Below are 23,086 nucleotides of genomic sequence, written 5' to 3'. Positions count from 1 at the left end.
CATCCTCCTACACCTGGAGATGGAGTGACAGGTGAATGAAACAGGAAGATATGAGAAAAGAGTGTGCTGACATAATATACAAGGTGAAACTGAGCTGGCACCAAGGGAAAACATTAATAACTTGTCTGGGACAATGGCAGTGAACTTCTTCTACATCCGCCCAAGGGCCAGGGAGCTTCAAACCCACCTCTGGCCTCCATCTCTGGTGGTACCTCCTTCTGCTGTGAGGCTGCTCCGAAACACAAAATGCTCCCCCATGAGGTCACTTGTTTATCAGGGTGAGGAGGAACTAATGGTAAATGCTGCTGCTGCTGCATGTACTTTTCTCTTCATCCTGGGCCTATGACTGCAAAACTGAAATACAAAATGATCAGGCTCTAACGTTCACATGGATGTGATTCGTTTCTGTGAGTTCATTCTTCTATTTAGAGAAAGATATTGCTGCCCTCCCTTCTGCACTGACACAGTTGCCAAAATAACCACTCTTACTAACTGGCAGCTTTAAAAGCCAGCCTGCAGCTGACTTTGAAACAGAAGGTCAGCAAAGGGAGCAACAGACTTCAATTCAGAGCTTTAATGGGAGCCATTGACCACAGCAAAAGGCCTTGACTGGAGTGTCTAGAGTGTGCTTTGCACAGGCCAAAAAGTCACTTTCATACTCTTTGAACCTTTTGTATAAACCTATATATTTTTCACTCTGTGGATTTCAAGATGAATGTGCAGCCGTGTGCTAGATGTGGCTATGGGGTTTACCCTGCTGAGAAGATTAACTGTATAGATCAGGTCAGTTCTCTTTCTTTATCATTTTTGGACTATAATAAATGTACAGATTGGCACTTCTAACACTGTGCAAATCTCTCAGTTCCAAAAGTTCTTTGCTCATAACTGGGTTCAGAACTGAAATGAATTAATAACATGTATATATTTGAAGAAAAAATAGTCAGATTCATTAAAGGAAGGGTAAGGATCAATAGTGAGATTTTAAACTTAGCAAAATAATAATAATGAAATACAAATCATGTCTGTTTGGTTTCTCTTTTGTGGCATGTCCAGACGTGGCATAAAGCCTGTTTTCACTGTGAAGTATGCAAGATGATGTTAACTGTAAACAACTTTGTTAGCCATGAGAAAAAGCCTTACTGTCAAGCGTAAGTGTATTTCCTTTTTTTTTCCTCTTCCATTTTTTTTTAAGCAAAGGTTTAATTTGGCTAGTAATTTTAATAGAATGGAAGACCACCATTTGGACTCAGTCTGTCCTGTATGTGATGTGAATTAGGTATTGTTGGTGATTGCATGCATATCTTTGGATTTACGTGAATCACAAATGGTGGGAAACTCTTTTTACCATGCATAAAGCTTCCTCATTTGGCCAGTGTGCTAAAAGACACCAAATTAAGTTCCCTTTCAGTATTGTGGGAAGAAAATAAAACCAACCACAAAATTCAGTGCTTTCGAAATCAGTGGTTAAGAGTTAACAAGGTTGAGCTAATCATAAGGAAAATGTATAAAATGCAGATTTTGGAGTTGGCTTGTTCTAGGAAGTTTTTATTTTATAATGATCAATTCCTGTCAAATTTGTCAGCAGAAAAAGAAGAGATGACAGTTGTTTTTTATTCTATTATTCTCTTTTGTTATTAGAATCACAGCATTGATATGATGATCATTAAAATTAATTTTGCTCTAGGCACCTACTCCTTACAGTAAGAACTTGAATGTAATCTAAGATCTCTGTATGAGTGGGGGAAGAGATGTGTATAGAGGGGTGGAGGCTGATATTGTGGTTTTCAGTGCTCAAAGAGAACCTTTCTGGTGGGCTGCCTGGTACATTCCTAATATCCTTTTACACTTACCCTTTTCTAGGCACAATCCAAAGAACAATGCATTCACGAGTGTGTTTGAAACACCAATAAATATGAATGCAAAAAAACTGTCAGAAGTGGTAAGTGAGGTAAGAAGCTTGAGGGTCAAATGTGTTTGTTCTACATTTTGGTAACATATTGATAACATCTCGTTTTGTGAGTATAAATACGTGCTTTTTACTCACCTTCCTGTGTATGATTCAGACCTCAGCTGGGTTTCAGTCATAATTTTTTCAATGTGATTACTCATGTGAAAGCAATCTTAGATCTGGATTTCCTTCTTCTATCAGAAAGAAAAACTGATTGGAGCTGCTCACCTGTATATCTGATAATCTGTACGGAAACACAGTTCACCTAAACTGCCCAGAGCTGTGCAAACTTGGTGACTAAGCTGGGTTTCACAACCTCTGGGAGCAAGAACAACCCACTTGCTTTGTGATCTCATCAGAAACTGCCACGAAACAACAAATAAATTATAACCAGGTGGCACACACGCAGAAGTTCCCATTAATATTTTGTTGAGTACTTCTGCCAAACCTGAGGTGGTAAAGCAGTGGGTCTGGGGACCTTGGCAGGGTTTTGCTGGAGGTGTTTTTGGGGATGGAGGAGCATCCTCCCTGTGGGCTCTGCCCTGCCCCATCCAGCTGGAATGCTCCAGCCTGCGGGCATCCCCAGCACCACCCCTGCATTGATTCCTTCCAGAAACATCATCCACAAACCTACACACAACAGGTCTGCTGAAATAAATAATACAGGAACACCCAGTAATCAATGGCTACCTCACTCCTCTGCCTAATGCTGTTTTCTTGAATGCCATGTCTTTCTATATCCTATAATAACATTACTTCTGAATGTGTTTCACAGACAAAGCAATGTGTTTTGATGTGATTAGCCATCACTAAAATTAACAAAGAAAGTTGTTTTTTTCAGATTATGGCATGCTGAATTCATTCTGATGTCCTGTATTAGCTGTAAAACCTTGATGCACAAGAATAGCCTTTGTCAGACACTATAATTTATCATTTTTTGCAGCATTCTTATGCCTCAGTTTTTGCAGTATCATGGGCTGTAACTATTTCAGCAATGACTATCGTACTTACTTTATGTGTGACAGATCTGCTCAGGAATGAGTTTGGGATTACTGCAGGTTCTATTTCTGGTTTAGGCAGTGATATGAGACTGATACTTCCAGTGCATGTGAGTACACAAGCCAGAGAAATTATAGCTCAAAGATCACTTTCCCTTGTTTTATACACCTTAAACACCTTCTGTCCTTTTCAATCACACAATGAGGTTCTGTTCCAGAGAGAAAACTGCTAAGGGTAGTAAAGAAGCTGAATCTGCAGTACCTGCTTAAAGGGAGTACTTCTGCAAAAAAATTGAGAGCAGGAAAATTTTTCATTAGTAAATGTATAAAAAATGCTAACTTGGGAAAAGGTTTCTCTTGCTACTATGGAAGTTTGTTCTGTTTATATTGAAGTTTATTTCTGATGATGCAGAAAATAGAATGTTTGTTCAATCCCAATGTGATGTTCTCACATAAGTCTTGAGAAATCAACTGGAACACAGAGATGACAATTAGGTTTCTCTATACAGAATTTCTATGTTATCAGGCAAGTCATTCAGCTCTCTGCTCCTCTGTGCTTAATTTATAAATGGGAATAATGGTACATGTGCTCAATAACATTTCTGTCCAGTCAGTTTAAATTCTCTACTCTGGGTAGAGAGTGAGTTGTATAACAGATCTGTGATTTCAGTTGGATTTCTTCTACATGCTATCATGATAAAAGTAGCAGTAAGAACATAATGACCCAGGACTAAGTATAGTAGTCATTTACATATTAGATTTGAGATATGACACATTTAAGATATGACACTTTGTGGACGCTGTGCAGGGAAATAAGAGAGTATTTTAATATTGCTTACTTGGCTATAGTTTTTTCATGTAATGCATTGACACATCCTGCTTTAAATTTCTTAGGGATTTCAATTCTAACAGATTATTTCCCCCAAAAGGATTATCTAAAGATCAAATTATTCTTTCAGAATGTCATGCCAGGTCTCAGGTGTAATATGCTGCTCCTTTACAGATGTGCAGCTCCTATACTGGCAGAAATCTTAGGGAGAAGCTGGGTGGACTAGAAAACAGAGTTTTGGCTTTGGGGCTAAATGCAATCATCACCTTGCCTCTCTTATTCTTCTTCAAAGGGGGCGAGTGTTAGTATGCACTAACAAACTACTAAAATGAGTCATTATCTTTTCTTTTTAGATAAAATATCGAGAAGAGAGTGAACAAATCAAATCAGTCTTTCAGTGGGATGTAAGGTCCAGAGAAATTGAAAGTGTCTATAAAGCCCAACAACTTGCTACCCAGGTAAGAAATACCCCTCGAGTCTCCCAGCCAGCAGCCTGCAGGACCCCAAGGATTGGCCCTGGCTATCCTGATTGTCAGGATAACCTGTTTAACCATGACATTTCAATGCTAAAAAGAAATAGCCTTTGCTTCTCATTTGGCTAAACTTTTCAAGACAAAATAGCCCAACTATAGCTTAGGATAGAATAACTAGAAGGTGAGGAAGGAAGTGTATGCCTATAGTTAGCTATTGGGGCTGCTGCAGGAACAGCCACACTCTGTGTGTCTTCTCTTTACTGGCACTGGAGCTTCACAGCAGGAGATCATATTCCCAGGGGGTGTTATTTGAGTTTCACTCCAGGATCCTGGATCCTGTCATCTTGATGTCAGTTCTTGTTGTACAAGTTCTGCCTTGGCACTCTGAAGGGATGTGGAATGTAGGCCTTGTGCTGCACAATTTCACTTCCACTGCACTGTGTGCTTGCTTTTTTTTTCCTGTTAGATCATCTGTTTGAGTGCCAAAACCAGAGTGAAGATAGGTAGTTACTTAGTTCCTGTTTTGTAGAATGCTTACTATGCTGCCTATGAGGAAGGAAAATCGTGGTACCCAGGAACAATCCCAGATCCTGAGATGGTCAAGATAACACAGGCACAGAAGGCTCTGTCTGATGTAAGTGGACTGGTGTTTGGCTTTATTTTCATGGTTCATGGTTACAAATACATGAAAGTCAGCCTTTGGTAAGAAGTCACCTCCAGGCTTTACAGGAGGGGTATCTGGAGGGTCTGTCAAGATGTTGCCAAAGGAGAGACTGACATGTTTATTTCTGTCAATAACAATACTTAGCCATGTAAGGAATTAAAGTCACATAACAGTTCTATTGCCATCACACATTTATATATTTATATAACTCAGAAACACTTCGGCTGCTGACCAAACTGAGGTGATCTGCTCTAGAGGCAGTGCTCTCTCTCTCTCACTAGAGCAGGACTCGTGATGGAAAATGTGTTGTATTTTCCACAGACCAGGCTTTTCACTGACTGAATTTCCATGACTGATGAAAATCACTCCTAAATTATGACTGTGTCCATACAATGGGTTGGTGACCTAATCAGCATAGGCAGTTAACAGTGGACAATTGATACAAACGAGAAATGTTTTCTGTTGTGTGTAGGAAGTAGCTGTAACTAACAACTTACAAAGTGGAAGTTCTTTAATTTGTTTTCTTTTGAATAAAGTGATACATACCTTTAGGAAACAGGCATGAAAAGAAGAATTGTATTAAACTACAGTGGATTCTTTTCTAATAAACAAATTAATCTTCTAGTTTCAATATACAGAAGAGTTTGAGCCACGAAGAGGCAAAGGCAGCTTCCCTGCTATGATCACTCCAGGTTACCAGGTTGCCAAGAGAGCCAGCCAGCTAAGCAGTGATGTAAGTCACAAGGGTTTTTAATTACGTTTTACACTTCTGAATTTGGAGAATCCTGGGTTCAGGCCATTTCCATGAGATGTTAGATTCCGTGGTGAGTATTTGTTATACTGTTACAAAGTGAGAAAATGTTAACATGATGCAGAAAACAAGGTTAAAAAAGTACTTGGTCTGGGAGTACAATCATATAAAATAAGTGACAATGTAGATATTTCCTGGCAAATGTAGCAACTTTTGCATAATTTATCACATCCTGAAAAAGATTGTTACTTGCACTGAAATGTTCATTTAATTCATTACCTTTAGGGCTGTATTCATCAAATTATTTACATTTGACATTTTTCATTTTATTACTTGAAATTAAGTTGGACTCGATGGTCTTTAAGGTCTCTTCCAACCTAGTAATTCTGTGAAATCACACAGCTATAAGATTGAAATTAATTCACATAAAAGCTACTTTATGCACAGAAAATTGCTTGTTTATTTGAGAACTATTCACATGAAAATATAAGTAAAAATAAATCCCATAACAATGGTTTTATAATATTGTTTTGTGCAGATAATATCTACATATCCCAAGACCATTGCAGTATGATTTTGGGACAATAATGACTATTCTCATGGTATTTCAATCAAATGTATGGCTCACATAAATCAAGTGAAAATTTGAATATCTGAGTCCATTTCTGTCTGGTTTTGGTATTCACTTCAAGGAAATTGGGGCTTAAATATATGGATAGCCTGCCTGTGGAGAGTAGGGAGTGTCATGACTGCTGTTACTCATTTTCTCTTGAAGCCTTGTGATAGGAAATGTACTTTTGCTGCTTATTGGGTGTAATATGGATAAATATGTTTTCCTCTTCAGGTGGAATATAAGCGTGGACACGAGGAGAGAGTTTCAAAGTTCACCTCTGTTGTAGACACTCCAGATATACTTCATGCAAAGGCTGGAGCACATCTTGCAAGTGATGTAAGTAAAACAAAATAGATTGATCTGGTTTTGGCTCCACAAGTGGTTCCTGGGGTATTTATAAATTACTTGCAAATATGAACACAAAGAAAAATTTAAAATTAATATTTTAAAGGCAGACTATTTTCACCATTAAGCATTTAGTACTTTCAGTTGCAAAGACAACATTCAATTTGAGGCCATTTTAGGCTGTCAGAACAGAAGCTGGGGCACCAGTCTGGTCCATACCCAGCAACTGGCTGCCATGAAAATTAAAGAAAGAAGCTGCCTGACTCTAACGTAAATAGAGAAGGCATCTTGCAGAGACTTTAAGTATTTTCTTTAAATGAATCTCTTCATCCTACACCCTGAACAAGACAACGGGGCCATGCAGAAGATGTGTGATTGTGTAGTTAAAGACCAAATTGCAAAGATTCAGACTTCATGGTTCATCTTCCTTTTGGCAGATGACAGCCCTGGAGCACCTGACTTTGCAACTTTAAGGATTGATTAGGTGTGCAATCAAGACATATTTGCTCTAATTGCTCCTGAACTGTCTTGATTTTTTACAGTTGAAATACACAGAAGACTTTGAAGAACGGAAGGGGAAAGGCAGCTTTCCTGCTATGATCACTCCAGCTTATCAAATAGCCAAGAGAGCAAATGAATTAGCCAGTGATGTAAGTGTCCAAAGAAAAGTCTCTTTTGAGAAAGAAAATATTAAACTGTCACACAAATTTTGAATTAAAACATTTACTGGCAGAAATTCCATGAGCATGGCATACTGATCTTCACTGGCTTTCTTTTCCTTTCCAAACATAACAAAACCACAACACCCCTGAACTTTTTAATGAACACCATAAAAAGATATCAGTGTTCCTTCAAAATGTACAGTTAATTGTGCTTTGTTATTGGAAACTAAAAGAAAAGCTCTTTTTGTTGGAGAAGGTATCATATGGAAGGACATATAACTCAAAGGAAGTGAATTTAAAACATTGTTAAGAGTCACTGAGGAAAATAAGAGATCCATAATTTTGAAGGTGAAAGCAACTGACTCTAAAACAATTACATGTTTTTATTTGCCTTTGATCTGTGGAAAACCCTTCACTTTTGTCAGCAAACACACATGGTGATTAAAGGGCAGCATCAGGTTACAGGCATTATTTTGACTTCAGTAAATGTAGAGCAAATCTTGGTCTAAACTTGAAGGTTGATTGCCTAAAATTCCCTTTATCACTGGGGATAATGCATCTTCAGAAACAAACCCATTTACTGATGGGGTTCAGGTGACCCTGTGGTAAAAAAGTGCTCTGTGGTAACCATGAATTTGCATTACAATCAGTTCTATTTTTTTAAACTGCTGGAGCATCAGGGATTAGCCACTGTCAAGCAGGTGGTGCTGAACACATTGACCCAATGGTCTGGGTTGAAATGGCAAGTCCTGTGTTCCTAGTGCATTATTAATGCACAACTAGTTCTGTTTTTATACCTTCAAATGGCATGTTTGTCTTGTACAGGTTGGTGGCAATGGGAATTTTCACAATCCTTTATTGACAACATGTGCATGCCATTGGCTGTTATTTATTGAGCAGCATCTGTGAACCAGACTAAACTCACCTTGATTATTCCTTTCCTTTTTCTCCTGTTAGGTGAAGTATCATCAAAGATATGAAAAAGAGATCAAGGGAAAAGCCAGCCACACAGCTGGAATGGATGTTGCTATTGCAAGAGAAAATGCAGATCAGTATGGACAGGTATGGAACATCCAAGGAATAGCCATGCTGGTGTTGATCATTGCTACAGCTGATTGTTCAAGGCTTCAGAAACTGGTGACACCTATTGTCACCTTTTTTTTTTTGTCCTGTGTGAGAAAACAAAATTTCAAGGGAAAGGATGGTGTACAAACAGTCCTGTGCTCCTAAAATGTAATGTATCTGTCAGTGGCACCTGAAGATGTGACTGCAAGGTGGCTGCACTGTTACTGCATGACCCTTATGGTAGGGCCATTGCTAAAAACTGACCTTGGCAAATTTTATCTGTGACCTGTGCATTTATCTGTGTGCACTCTGCATTTCTGTTGTGGTGTTGTTAGGTATCACACTAAAATGTGCTTATTCGAGGAAATATTCCCATTCCATGAATAAGGAAATTCAGTCAGGAGAAAAGCTAAAGGGTTGTGAAACGGTAGAATGCTGGCAGACAGTTAGGTGCCTTTTCCCTGTCGGTATTTTCACAAACCTTAGGAGCTTTGCAGCTCTAAATATGTGTGAACAGCACTGAATCTCTTAGATACACAATCTCTTAGATTTCACCTCCTCTACAAAAGAGGAATTATAAACCTGACAAGCTGTAGCTCTGTATTTGTGGAAGTAGATAGGCTTTAGTTCTGTTTTGGTCAGTGGCATTTGCTTTGCCTATGTTTCATTTTTAAGGGAATACAATTGGTTTTGTGGTTGCCCAAAATGCACCCAAATTCCAATTAGATTAGGGGAATAGCACAGCTATATAAAACTGAATGGAGGTAAATGGAATTTGAAAGGAATTGAATAGTGGTGTTTATGTATAAAGAAAACTATATGGTTAATCTCAGGGGTTTTTGTTCTGCTCCTCAATAGGTTCATACACTTTGGAGAAATGAAGGGATAGGGGCTGTATTTTCCTAAAACCTTTGGTATTTTACATTTCTTCACTTCTTCTGTTGAAATTTACATTTAGTATTCTGTGGAAAGCAAACCATCCTCGAAGAATATGAGTTTAGAATTGTAGCAGTGGAGCCTTCAATTACTTCTGTCTTTTGAACTGCTACAAGTTTTAATAGGAATAAACAAATAAAATGAATTTGAAAAAGCACTAATTACATTTCCAAGCATTAGAATGCTTCTGTTTTAGAATTAATTTAAGTTTTCTTTCTTTGAAAGTGTCTTTGAAACTTCAGTCATGGACTTCAAATTCGATTTGAGTTTTAATCTTTATAGATTGGATACTGATATTATTAGTCAAATAACACAGAGTCACTGAAATTAATGGGTCTTTCTGAGTAAATTATGACTTAACATGGGTAAAGAGATTAGATTTCTAACTGTTGAGATCATTAACAATGAATTGAGTGTGCATCAGACAGATATATATAGATATATGTATATATGTACATGGATATTTATATGTATAACATGAGACAATTTAAGGAATCTTACTGTAAAATTCCTGTCCTGAGTGTCTTTTTGTTCATATTTAAAAACCTTAAGAGTGGCAAAAATAGTTTTCTGAAACTTTGAATATATGCACAATATTAGAAATTATATTAAAATGTATTTAAGAAACTTAGAAGCAAAAGACAGCTTGGTCTGGAGAATTCAAACTCATTAATGGTATTTTAAGAAGCTGATTATTCAACTGCATTTTTTCTTTTCTTGCCTGTTTATAGAATAATTTAATGCCATTGTAACTGTTGTTCACCAATGTGCATCATAATGTCCACAAACTTGTGGCATGACCTATTTTAAAACATTGATGGTGCCCAAAATGACCTACAATGGATGGTTTTGCACTGAGAACACACAAAAGAGATATCCCAGATATGTGTAGCCATTCCTATCTGTGCTCTCCATGGCATTCTTGACACGCATTCTATTCATGGCACATTCTATTTTCACTCAAACTGCCTCTTTACTACAGAAGATTTACCAAATATTGCAGAGAAGACACATTACACTTTATCTCACTTGTTTGTATTCTTGTTTGTACTCCATATTCTCCCCAGATCTTGCTGTAGAAGGCTTTGAGATTGTTGTTGTCCATTACATTAAAAAAAAAAATCTCCAGTATTTTGCTGTTAAATCATCTAAATGGCTTTCAAATTGTCAGATATTTACACATAAACTTATCTATAGATGAGTTTAAGGGTGATACTTCCACAACAATTGGGGTTTTTTTTTAATCAGACAAATGGAATTTTTGATTTTGTTCACTAAGGAGTTTGGCATTCTGATATCTAGGTATCTCTATCTCATTTATTTATCCCTCTTCAAAATATATCACAGCACTAGTGAACTATTATTTTTGGTCAATTATGATGTGAAAAATGACCATGAAAAGATCAAACAGCTCCTGTAACACCACAAAGAAAGGTTGATCCTATGTTAAACTTGTTAACTTTAAGCCATTAAAGTTTAAAGTGTAAAGTTTAAAGTTTAAATTAGCCTGGCTAACCAAGCCATTAGCTATTTTTATAAAATTCCAGGAAAACACGTATTGACAAACAGAGAGGCAAGCAGATATCATCTCTGTGGGAAATGAGGTGAGAGCAGAATGGTGTGTGTCATTGTACACTTGAATGCTATCTTTACTACAGCTAATAGCTACCTAAATTTCTCTTGGAATGCAGTACAGGTATCTTCAGAGGCATAAGTAATTTAACAGGTCAATTTGTTATTATATTTTGGTCATTTTTCATTAAAAAAAAGTCATTGAATCCGTGAACCTTCCTACTAACAAGGACTGTGGGGCTTGTAAGATAAGCCATGGCCCCACCTGCTCATGTGTGATGAGTAAACATCTGAATTTTCTTCAGGGATATATGGATGAGTTTGAGGAACACAGAGGGAAAGGAAGCTTTCCTGCTATGATCACTCCAGCTTATCAAAATGCCAAGAAAGCAAATGAATTGGCAAGTGATGTAAGTATGAAATCTGAATCAATACAATTCATAAACAATTAAAAGCAGCAGTTTGTCAGAGCAGTGCCTGGGAGGAGGATGCTAAAACTGCACTTGAGAAGTAAACAAAAGTGACATTTTGCTGCATTGCTGGGAACTGGATGGCTCAGGGGATTAATAACATCCATTAATAGAAGGGGGCACAGCTCCAACTTGCATGAGGGAGGAGATGGATGTAGCAACTAATGGGGATCCCTACTGTTAGGTTAACCCTCCTGGCAAATCTGCACCTGTATTATTAATGAAACCTTCAACTGCCTTAATCATCCTGTGGACTACTGTGGTATTCCCAGTAGTGAATAAATGGAGGATGAATGAACTGTACTGGTTTTGATATTTTGATGTATCATGCCTCCAGCACAAAGCAAGTCATATGGAGGAAAAGAAGCAGAGAGTGTGACACTCTCACTTCACAAAAGTGAGCTTATTTCTGGGATGTGATTTTTGGTTTTGGGTGGTAAACTGAAGAGTTGGCAAAGAGGTGGTGGTGTGTGATTCCTGCATCCAACCCATCCATTAGAGGGCCTCAGCCCTATTTGGGAGGCCCATTTCTGGCAGTGACAAAAAAATGGGTCAGTCTGTAGGTCAGTACCCTGTGGCTGCTCTGAAGGGCTCCTGTGAGTGACAACTTTTGCAGTGTGGGCACCTGTCCCCGCCGGGGCTGCCTGGCCTGATGAGCTCAGTCTGTCTTGTGGGCCGAGAACAGATGGTGGAGCCTTTCAGCTTGTGTTAGTGTGGGCTAGACTCGAGCAGTAAACTGGAGTGAAAGGATCAGTCGTGTTCTGTTACCTGAGCTTATCACTGGGAGAATATAAAACACCTCAAATCCTCCGTGACCAATCCCAGTTTGGTGACAAACTCAGTGATCCCCTGTTAAAATAGGGAATATTTAACCATTCCAGATAAAGACCACAGTTTGATGACAAACTCAGTGATCCCCTGTTAAAATAGGGAATATTTAACCTTTCCAGATAAAGATCACAGTTTGATCGGTTTTGAAAATGCTAATGGTCAGTAGTTTCCTCGTTAATTTATAATACATGGAGTGAAGAGGGGGATTGCTTCATGGAAGTAACATTTGCACACTACAGTACTTAGCAACTTTCCTTGTAGTTTTAAAGCCTGAGGAAATGTGTGAAGACTTGGAAAATAAAAAACCCAAACCACTTTGCATTTCAGTTCATGTAAAATAATTTATAAAAGGCCAAGTACTACCTCTCTTCACCCATCCAAATCCAATTTATGTCAAAAACCTGATGTCTAAATTTAATTTAGAAATCCCTTATTTCAATCTTGATTTTGCAGAGAAATATAATTCCCTTAAACGCAGTAAAAGTACAAAAAGATACAGCTTTTTAAAAAAGCTGGTTTCTACAGGAGGAAAAGTTTGCAGACTGCTTGATGACTATCTGTAATCCTCTGACTAAAATTAAGTACTGATGATTAACTTCATTAATAGAAGAGCACACAAGCTCCAGCCAAGAATCTGCTAGTAATCTTTTCAAGCTATGAACAACAACGACTGCTGTCTGTCTATGTCAAAAATTTATAAAAATGCAATTGAGTAAAATGTCTTGAGAGGGTCAATGCAGGGCTATGGGGTTATATTTGGGTTATTCAAGGTAGTAAACACAGTGTTTCAGCACGGCAATTCCATTTACGTATCAAAGCAAGCACGGGGAAGATATTATCCTGACTCATGAAGCCAGTCTAAATAGTAAGGATGAAAAGATGCACATCTATTTTATAATTCTCCCTACTTCTTTTCAGATAAAATACAAGAAAGATCTCTCCAAGATGAAAGGTGCAGCTCACTTTCACTCCCTAACAGCTGAAGACAACTTGGTCCTTAAACAAGCCCAAAGTGTTAACAAGCTTGTCAGTGAGGTAAGGGCTTGAATCGATCTCTTAACAAGTTTGGGAGCAGCTCATACAAACATCTGTGTTTGATGAGTAAGGAGTGCACGTTAAAAAAAATAAAGCTGTTGTTCTTCCTGCATTGTACATAAAAAAAGCATCTGTGTGTAGCACAGCAACTGGAGAGAAAAGCTCAAGAACAGATCTTTAGGTGCAGCCTTCTGGTCCTTCCAATCATCTCTATGAAACTGTGGGAAATTTACCCCAGGAGAGTGATTTTAGTTCTGACCATGTCAAAAATTGAAATCTGAAAAAACCCCACCCCAAACCTGAATTGTGCATTTAATATGATATTAAGATATAAAGCTTAAGGATGAATTTGGTGTGTACCTTAGAGTGTCTCAGAGGGTATTCTAACAATCAAAAAATAAGAAGAGAGACAAAATTAAAAGCATTCTGGTTATGCAGATTTCTGTTTTCTTCCATCCTGTGAAAGACTGTGAGTCACTGATAATTGATTCTTTTTCTGCTTGATAAGGGAAGATTGCAAGAGAATTCTCAGTAGATTCTGAATTATTAATTTATTTATAGTGTCATATCAGCTATAAAACTATTAATAAATGTGAGTTTCTAGAACTTCCCCATGGCAGTTTAAAAACTTATACTCTTGAGATGTCAAAGTATAAAACCTTCAATAATGAAAAACCCCTGGAAGTAGGGCTGGAAGGGGCCTCCTGGGCCAATGATTCCTGGCTCCTGCTGCTTCAACACAGCCCTGTATAATCCTCCTATTCCAATTTCTAGCCTACATTTATTCCTGTCCACTTTATTACCACTGTGTTTTGTGCTAGCATTGCCCTTTAGTTTAAAAAGTTCTTCTCCCTGCATGGTTACTTTTCTGAGAGGTTTACAAATACATCATTTTCTTCTCTGTGCCTTTGATTTCCTCAGCCAAGCAAGCTGAGTTCCTCTCATCTCTCAGTCTTTCACTGCAGCTGTTACAGGCTCAGTTCCTTAAACAGGAATGACTGTAAGAGTACAAAAGCTCTTGCTGAGGTCTTGCTGGAATTTGGTACATGGCACATTTGTACATGTTCATTTGCTGCATTTTCACCTCAGAATTTCTTTGTATATCATTGTTTTTGTTAATAGTTTCCCTCCTGCCACTGTCTTGTATAGTTTGCAGAGGATGAAATTGCATTTCTTTTGCCTGTAAAATGAGAACTGAGTACATGAATATTCTCTTCACATTAATTTTCATCATATGCCATCTGATGAACACCATGTGTCAAAATCTCTGAACAGTGGGTCTGCCTAATAAAAAGTGTGTGAAGGAACTTGATAGAGCAGATTAAGGTTTTACCATAGCTTCCCATTGTGCATTTTTGTTACTAAGGTGGAGTACAAGAAGGATCTTGGAAACAACAAAGGCTACAGCATGAACTACTGTGACACTCCACAATTCAAGAATATGAGCAAGATCTCAAAATTCACCAGTGATGTAAGTTTTCAGTGCCTGGTGTGTGGCTTGCTTGCCATGGTAGCTGCTGAAATCACAGGTCATCTGGGAATGTGTGTTTCACATAAATGTGTGCTGGAAATGTGATTATAACTTATGTTAGACCGTTTTTGTACAACACTAATGTGTCCTGATGTATAGCTGGGGCTCATTTAATTTAGGACTATGAAAAGAACTATTATGGTATTTGGAAGAAAGGTCACTTACCAGGTACTGCTGATCTAGAGAAGTAGCAGAGTTGTTTCTCTGGTCTGTCATAATTATTATTTATTTCACTGTGCATGTCCATTTCCTGACTGGACAGGTAGGCAGATGATACTTCACCAGAGTGAAGTGCCAGAGAGGAACATAATTACTGTGTGAAAATAATCAGTGTTAATATTTATACCTCTGATTTCTCATGAAATACAATTTCATTTCGTAGTGACTCTTACCATTCTCTAAAATCCCAGAGGAGTAAATATTTTGCCATACAGTTGAGGTGGCTGAATGATCAATTTTTCTTGTCAAATCCCCCACTCTGGGATTGGTGAAAGATGCACCAAAACAACCCAATTCTGTTCATTTCTTAATGTACAAATATTGTCTCCCTGGGACTTTGTTCTAATATTTGTTTCTGATGAAACACAGATGTATCTTCTTTATGTGGCATTTAGGTGATATGAAGAGCAAGTAAATGATATTTGGTAGTAAAAGAAACTCACTGAGAGTTTTAGCTTTTTTTTTTTTTTTTTTTTTTTTTTTTTTTTTAAATACCAAGTCTGCTGTGGACTAATGAGTTCCTGTATTGGAGCAGCACTAGTAGACCAGAGCTGTAAAAATTGTCTCCCTGCTGTAAAATATGGAAACTCTTAAAAGCTGAAACTCTTCACTGGAAAAGCTGAATATATTTTCTCAGAGTATTTTTATCTTCTTTTTTTTTTTTTTAATTTTTGTTACAGCTTAAGTACAAAGAAACCTACCAGAATGAGATGAAAGGTCACTATGTGGGTGTTGGCATGGACAAGAGGATGCTGCATGCCATGAAGGTTGGCAGCTTGGCAAGCAATGTGAGTCCCTTTTAATCACACTTGAGTGCTTGTGGCATCCTTGTCTTTCAGTTTTTCCAGAATTAAGTTGATAGAAAACTTTAGATCATACTGTACTGGGGATCTGATGGACAGATGTGTTGAGAAGAGGGGAAACTCTGGAAACCCTTTTGTACTGTTTTATGGCTCACTGTGTGGAAGAAGTTAAAATAAGAAATTTCAGTGATCTGGCAACATACTGAGATCCTTCAGTTTTCTTTGACATCAGTAGGATGCTGAAGGTTGTTTGCCACCACCCCCAGGGTCAGACCTTTGCTGGAAAAAACAGTCTTTAATGAAGATTTCTGGATTCCAATTTAATTTACTGGGTTAGTCAAGAAGCTATTTCATTACATACCATTCCTTCAAGTACATTATTTACAAATCTGTAAGAAGCTTGAGAACTAAGCAGAAAGATAAAAGAGATGTGTCATAGGTGGAAGTTAAGTTAATGCTCCCACTGTTGGCATTGGATTAATTGAGAAGCTGAAAAAGAATCAATTAGTGGCTAAACTATGCAAATAATTTCATTTTCTTTGTCACTCATGACATTGAACTTACTTTGTTTCTTGCATTTAATATTAATATTATTGTTTCCCTTTTCCTCTTGACTGATAATTATTCAAACAAATGACAGCTGAAAAAAAAAGAATGAATTTTTTTTTGTTCTCCTTGTGTTTCAGATAGCCTATAAGTCTGATTACAAACATGATGGTGTTGACTACAATTACCCAGCTACACTCACTCCTTCATACCAGACAACAAGAAAGTTGGTCCCTTTGAAAGATGTAAATAATTTTATGTTTTTGGTTTTGGGTTTTTTTCCCCCTCCTGTGACTTGCATAGCTCATCATCTGTCTGTAGGAGAGATTGGGATAGATTGCATGTGTCAAATGATGATTTAATGACAGGAGCAAACACTGCTAACAAAGTTAGAGCAAAAATGTGCAGTGTCAGGAGGTCTCAGAGCAGTATAAAGTGCTGCCCTGTCCTGTTGCTGGTGTCAGTTCAGCACAGATTGTGGAGTGATGTGAAATCTGTGAGCTCTGCCCTATCCCAGCCCTGTGCTGCACAAGTCTCACCACCTGGGGCAGCTTCAGCAGCAGCATCAAGCATTGAAAGCACAGGGAGACTAAAACAGAATTGTGAATCCTTTGTGAAATCCCTGGGATTGGTGTTCCCCTTTGGAGGGGAATGGGTTGGTCACAGAACCTTCCAGCTCCTGAGAGAGGAGCCCCTGTGCCCCTGGCTGTGGGAAGGGAAAGTCTGATACCCTCACTGCTCACAGGCATTAAAAGCTTCACTGATCTCCTCTACCAGCTCAGCCTGTGCCTCAGTCAGGAGCACAGACACCAGGCATTGCTTAGAAACTCAGCAGAGGAGAGCAGCAGCTCTGCAGGGCATTTCTGACCTCCTAGGGCAGGTACACCCTGTCTTTACACTGAAATTGCAAAAATCCAGGAGCATTTATTATGCCTTAGAGAGGTCATTAACATTATGTGAGATTTTTCTGGGCATTAAAACCTCTTCCAAGACAGGGATGGTAGCACAAAGAGCTAGAATTGGGAGCTCTGATGTTTTTGGGGAAGTGTTGGGTGCACTTCAACTCTAAGATGAACTCTTGCCTCTGTAGCAGTAATTTCAGCTTTGCCTTTGTAAAAGCTGAAAACAGTAAAATTCAGTGTTTGATTGCTTACTGTGTGAGAGAGCTGTGTTCTTAAAGAGTTCAAGGTAAGCATAAATTTATGTCCAAAATGTAAAAAAAAATCTCAGCAATTCCAGTGGCTCTACATCAGCATCAGGGTTTGAAACACATAATTCCACTGGCCACAGAGACTCAGTTGCACCAGTCCTGATCTGGGATTTTGCATTATTCCCAGGGCTTGTGCACTCCCAAATAACCAACATGCTCACTCTGAACTCTTTTAGGAATACACCTCTGTCATACACTAAGCAATCACAAGTAGCAATAAATACTCAGTTTCAGTTAAAAGAAATGATCCCTTTCCATGGAATTAAAATTCTCTCTGTCTCTGAGGAAGCAAATGCACTGTTTTAAGTACCTTAATCACTTTGGACCTGTGAGATAATTCAGGCCTTTTTTCCTAGCTTTTATCATTCTGGCAGAATGAGGAAGTTTATGTGAGGATATGGGAAATAAGAAGGTTTGCATTGAAATAGTTTCAGTAACACAAAGTCTCCAGAAATATGCTCCACTTTACTGGAAAGAAGTGTTCCTAAGAAACTAGTTTTAAACAATGTGATTTGCAATATTTGCAAAGTGGTGATTAACCATAGTGAATATTAATGAGGGCCTACAAAGAATAATAATTGTGTTTTTTAGTATAGCAATGAGTTCTTTTGCAGCAACAGGTTTGAAAGGAAGCATTATGTGATTTTTTTACCATGCATAATTTGGGGCTTTAACATATTTCTAACTTATTGTTGTTGCTACCACATTATTGTGTTAGTAATTTAATGGGCTTCAGTCCTCTTGTTGGCTGACATTAAAATGACTTTTTTTGTATATAAGTATGTATTTTTCTTTTCTCAACATCCACACAAAACTTTGACCACACAGGGAATTTCTGTGGTTAATTTATTGCATTAAAACTCAGTAAAGACCAAGTATAAGAGAATTCATTTGCTTTACCCAGTGGTACGCAGGGCTCTTCATAGACAGTTACAATAATTCTTGTCTGCTAAAGAAAAAAATGGACTAAATGATGGTTAAGAAAATGAGATTTATTATTGTTTAAGTAATATTTTATCCAGAGTATTAGTTAGCAAAACTTCATCTAGTCAATCTCTCATTTTCCAGTCTGAATATTTCTTCCTTCACTAAATATTTTTTTTAATTTTATTTTAAATTAGGTAAACTACAGGCAAAGCATAGACAAGCTGAAGTACAGCTCTGTGGCCAGCACTCCACAAATTGCTCAAGCCAAAATAAATGCACAGCAGCTCAGTGATGTAAGTTCTCCCATCATTAGCTACTGTTGTTTATTAGAATGATGGAATAATCTAATTTCATAGCATTTGTGTTTTATTCTTGACGGTTCTTCAGCAGATGCATAGTCAAACCAAGAATACATATTGAATTACATCACTTTCAAAGATGTGGCAAGCATACCAGTAGATCTAATATTTGTCTCCACTTTTAAGATTTGTATCAGTGTGCTTTTTAAAGAAATTATTTTCTGTGTATTTATTAAGGCAAGGTTTTAAATTATATCTTTTGTATTTAAAAGATAATCAGTGGCTCTTTTATTTATAGAGTAAATTTCCACTTCCTACTGCTTAAGTAAAAGTTAACCTTATTGCCTTCATACTTGTGTTACAAACACCTATGAGTGTACTTATAATTTATGGCAGCAATAACCTAAAATTTAACAGCAATCATTCAGTCTAATTTTTATATTTCTATTAAGTTAAAAATAACTGAGTTTCTTGTTGACCTTTTCAACCTACACAGGTGAACTACCGAGCCGAGTATGAGAAGACAAAATCAAATTACACTCTACCTCAGGATGTACCGCTGTTAGTGAAAGCCAAAGCCAATGCTGAGTTATACAGTGAGGTAAGTCAAGCCTTGGGGAAATACTGGCATTCATGATGCTGTTAATAGACTGAAGTTAATATAAAGATGATGACACACTTTCTGGAAGCATTTGGCTTTGTGCTAAACAACATTAAATATGGTTCCCATAATAGATAGAGATCCAATTTCAAGGGCAGTGAAACCTCTAGACTTTTTTTTCCAAGATATTTTCTGATGATCTGAATTTCTTTAAATCAGTAAATCAGTATTCACTCAACAAAATTAACTTCTTCTGAGGTGAAATTTGTATGAAGAACCAAGATTTGCACAGTTCTAGTAATTCAAAGTCCACTGAAGTCAGTGGAAAGAAATAGTGACTTCAGCCAACTTGAATCAAGCTCACTGCTGGGCTTGATAAAGATCAGGATAAATATAAACATGCAAAAAGCCAAATCCAGAAACTGGGGCTTCCTGAAAACCTTTTACCTTCATTAGGTGCATACAGAGTATGGATGAAGGTGTGCTTGATGGAATTTCAAGTGGAATCTTGAAAAAGAGCTTAAAAAACTATTACTTAAAAAACTATTATTTATTCCACCAACTTTCAGAAGTTAAGGATGTGATTCTCATGCATTTCATGGTGTTTGTGAGATAGTGTGGCTCAGGAGTGTGCTTTTGAAGAAAATCAGATTGTTATGAGGGATGCTGCACTGACCTCTGCTTCACCCTGTGGGGTGGTCTCAGGGCACACCAGCTGGATTCCCTTTGAATGCTCTCTCATGTAAAGAACTGACCTTCAAATTCACTGTGTGGGACTTGACTGGTTATAGTTTGGGGATGGGAAAGAAAATCCTGAAATGAGTGGAAGGTTGTCAGGTTCTCAGCACTAGCTCTTCTGCCTATGGATCAGCTCCTGTACATCTATACTATTTTCATAGGTAGACATAACCAAAGGCAATTTTGAAATACCCTCCCTCCTCCATATCTGTCTGAAATTGAGAATTATTGCTGGATGTTCTGGGACTTCAAGTGCCTGTGAACTCCAAGAATAAAATTTTGACTCAATCCTAGACAATTAATTAGCTCAAAATGACAATGAACTGTGACTCAGGAAGGTCCCAGTTTGCGGACTGAGCATATTTATGCTTCTGTTTTTCTCTGAGTCATTTGCATGTTTGTTTGAAAATCCTGTGTATTTATGTCAGTGACAGGTTGCTGTCTTTCCTTTCTCAGGTTAAGTACAAAGAAGGCTGGGAGAAGAGCAAGGGCCAGGGCTTTGAAATGAAACTGGATTCTCTGCCTTTGCTTGCTGCCAAAGCTTCCAGGGATCTTGCCAGTGATGTATGTTACATTTAGTTACCTGGGAATTATTCTTTAGGTTTTTCTTATTCTTTATTCTTTATCTACAAGTAGCTATAGCACAGACAAATAAAGCATAGCTCATTTCATCTGGATTTTTAAATCCTGCATTTGGCTGTCCATCTTTCTCAATGGCTAATGAGCAGTTGGAAACTTTCTCAGATTCTGCTGGGAAATTTCACTCTCCAAAAAATTTTTTTTTTTTTAATCATGTGTACAGAGTGAAGCAAAATTTACACAATAAACCCATAGTGAAATTCAGTGTTTTGAATTGTTTATAACCTCAAAAATAGTATTATCATCTACTACAAAGGGAATGCATATTTCTTTAGTCTGCTTCTGTAACATAAACACATGTATATAAAAAATGCCAAACAAAAGCTTTCTAAACAACTTATATCAAGATTTTTAACCTGTGGAGAGGGAGAAAAGAGAGATACTTTTTCTGCAGCTGAAAAATGTTCATCAGTGATGGGGGTTCTAAACTGCCACCTCATAAAAAAATTAAGTCTTGAATTCCTTGCTTGGATTTATTTCTTATTTTTGCCTCTAAGAGCCAGATAATTTAGCTAATCAGGAGAATTAAAGTGTATAAGCATATTCACCTCAGAGGGCTGAGCCTCAAAGAATGAGGTTAAAGATCTCATAAATGAGACTGATCTTCCATCTTTGGAATTTCTGAGAAAATCTGGGAAATCTGAAGTGACAATGAGAGAATCAGACAAAGCTCTTCTAAATTTTGACCATCCAAATCACCAGTGAAAAACGTATTGCTTACTTCATGGGTAATTGGAAATATTCTTAGATTTATGCTGGTTTTTTTTACAGATTAAATATAAAGAAGAATATGAAAAAACAAAAGGAAAAGCAACTGAAACCAAAGATTCAAGACTTTTGCACTCTCTGAAGGTGGCCAAGATGAGTAGTGAGGTAAATTATTTCTTACTCAGAAGGTGTTTTTCATAGTTATGAAGCTTTCAGCAACACTGTGTGATCTATCACTGTTACTGCTCTTACTGTAAGAAATTCTTGCAAACATTTAACAAAATTGGTTTCCTTCACCATCTGTTAATCTTCAATGATTGGACAGCAGGGGATTTTGGGCAATGGCACCCTTATTTTGGGGCAGGAAAATAACATCCAGTTAAAACCTCAATATGAATAAAATATCATTATATTAAAACCTCAGTATAAACACTTCTACACAGAACTTTCAGGTCTGTAAGGGTATGTTTAAAAGTAAGATTTACTATAATAGAGAAAATGTCTCTAGAATTTAGAGAATTTACCCTGCTATCTGTTTTGTCCCTCCTAGGACCTGATTTCTAAATGTGTTTGGGGTTTTTTTGCCTAATCTGCACAAGGACCAACAAGAGGGGTGACTTGAGACAGCTTTGTAATATCTGATACAGACAATCTATTTTCACTCCTGTGTCTAGATTGCCTACAAAAAAGGTTTTGAGGAGAGCAAGGCCCATTTCCATCTGCCCATGGACATGATAAACCTGAGGCATGCCAAGAAGGCTCAGGCACTGGCCAGTGACTTGGATTACAGAACAAGACTCCATGAGTACACAGTGCTGCCAGAAGACATGAAGACCAAGTGGGCAAAGAAGGCCTATGATCTCCAGAGTGATGTAAGATGATGTACAGCCAGCTTAACTGTTAAAAACAGCACGAGAGATTATAACCTTTGCCATTTGAATTTAATTCTTTCTTATTAACATTGTCTGATTTGGTACTATGGTTTTAAAAATGTCTTTGCAATTTTGAAACTGGAACGGGTGCACTTGTTCACTTGCAAACATTATTCTCGCGTTCTCTGTGCCAATAAATGTGATTTTCCTCTGCAGCTCCAATATAGGGCAGATTTGACATGGATGAAAGGAGCTGGATGTATCACAGAAGGAAGTCTTAATATCCAACAAGCCAAAAAGGCAGGAGATTTAGTCAGTGAGGTAAGCAAAGTTCTCAGGCTTCTGGCTGTTGTTTGTTGAAAGGGTCATGCACATTTATTCCATTACATTATATTGAATAAGTACAGGATTCCTAACAAGGAATAGCTGAGAAATGGAAGAACTGATGGGCATAATTTAGTTTAGAAGATCCTGGGTTAGAGATTAAAATGACATTTTCCCTTTATATAATTATCAAACTAATCTGTGAGGTAGACATCCCTGTATTTGTGGTTCCACCTCTTTTCATTCTCCTGTCCATGTTGCAGATCAGCATTAAATTTCCATTGAGTTTCATGTGCTTCATGAAGTACAAAAAAGCTTTAAGGAGCGGTATTGAAAAATTAGATATTTGTTAGCCATAGTTGAAAATTTCCTTACTCCTTAGCAAGTAGGGGCTTGTGACTTTACTGATAGCTTCACCTTTCCTGCTTTTCATTGCTTTTGCTTTATTAACTCATGGCTTTGCACTGCCATTAACCT

At 37.6% G+C, this 23,086-nt stretch overlaps 1 protein-coding gene across 5 annotated transcripts in view; it reads left to right on the top strand.

The window, feature by feature from the left end:
• The first annotated feature begins 386 nt into the window (after positions 1 to 386).
• The window catches only part of NRAP (nebulin related anchoring protein), a 49,504-nt gene continuing 26,804 nt past the window's right edge, over positions 387 to 23,086 (top strand). The window contains exons 1-20 of one of the 5 annotated variants that reach the window (XM_074545259.1): positions 387 to 407; positions 1,054 to 1,148; positions 1,861 to 1,948; positions 4,129 to 4,233; positions 4,778 to 4,882; positions 5,538 to 5,645; positions 6,508 to 6,612; positions 7,164 to 7,271; positions 8,241 to 8,345; positions 11,162 to 11,266; positions 13,076 to 13,192; positions 14,559 to 14,663; positions 15,623 to 15,730; positions 16,432 to 16,536; positions 18,623 to 18,721; positions 19,224 to 19,328; positions 20,523 to 20,630; positions 21,477 to 21,578; positions 22,088 to 22,285; positions 22,502 to 22,606. In XM_074545259.1, coding sequence (XP_074401360.1) covers positions 1,093 to 1,148; positions 1,861 to 1,948; positions 4,129 to 4,233; positions 4,778 to 4,882; positions 5,538 to 5,645; positions 6,508 to 6,612; positions 7,164 to 7,271; positions 8,241 to 8,345; positions 11,162 to 11,266; positions 13,076 to 13,192; positions 14,559 to 14,663; positions 15,623 to 15,730; positions 16,432 to 16,536; positions 18,623 to 18,721; positions 19,224 to 19,328; positions 20,523 to 20,630; positions 21,477 to 21,578; positions 22,088 to 22,285; positions 22,502 to 22,606 — 2,037 coding nt within the window. In that variant the 5' untranslated portion in view covers positions 387 to 407; positions 1,054 to 1,092. Of the gene's footprint in view, positions 408 to 492; positions 784 to 1,053; positions 1,149 to 1,860; positions 1,949 to 4,128; positions 4,234 to 4,777; positions 4,883 to 5,537; positions 5,646 to 6,507; positions 6,613 to 7,163; positions 7,272 to 8,240; positions 8,346 to 11,161; positions 11,267 to 13,075; positions 13,193 to 14,558; positions 14,664 to 15,622; positions 15,731 to 16,431; positions 16,537 to 18,622; positions 18,722 to 19,223; positions 19,329 to 20,522; positions 20,631 to 21,476; positions 21,579 to 22,087; positions 22,286 to 22,501; positions 22,607 to 23,086 lie in introns of those variants that run through there. The other 4 variants (XM_074545257.1, XM_074545256.1, XM_005481092.3 and 1 more) reach the window with 4 other exon arrangements.

Source organism: Zonotrichia albicollis, chromosome 7 (genome assembly GCF_047830755.1).
Source record: "Zonotrichia albicollis isolate bZonAlb1 chromosome 7, bZonAlb1.hap1, whole genome shotgun sequence".
NCBI lineage: Eukaryota > Metazoa > Chordata > Aves > Passeriformes > Passerellidae > Zonotrichia > Zonotrichia albicollis.
This window is presented reverse-complemented; position numbering and strand designations above follow the sequence as displayed.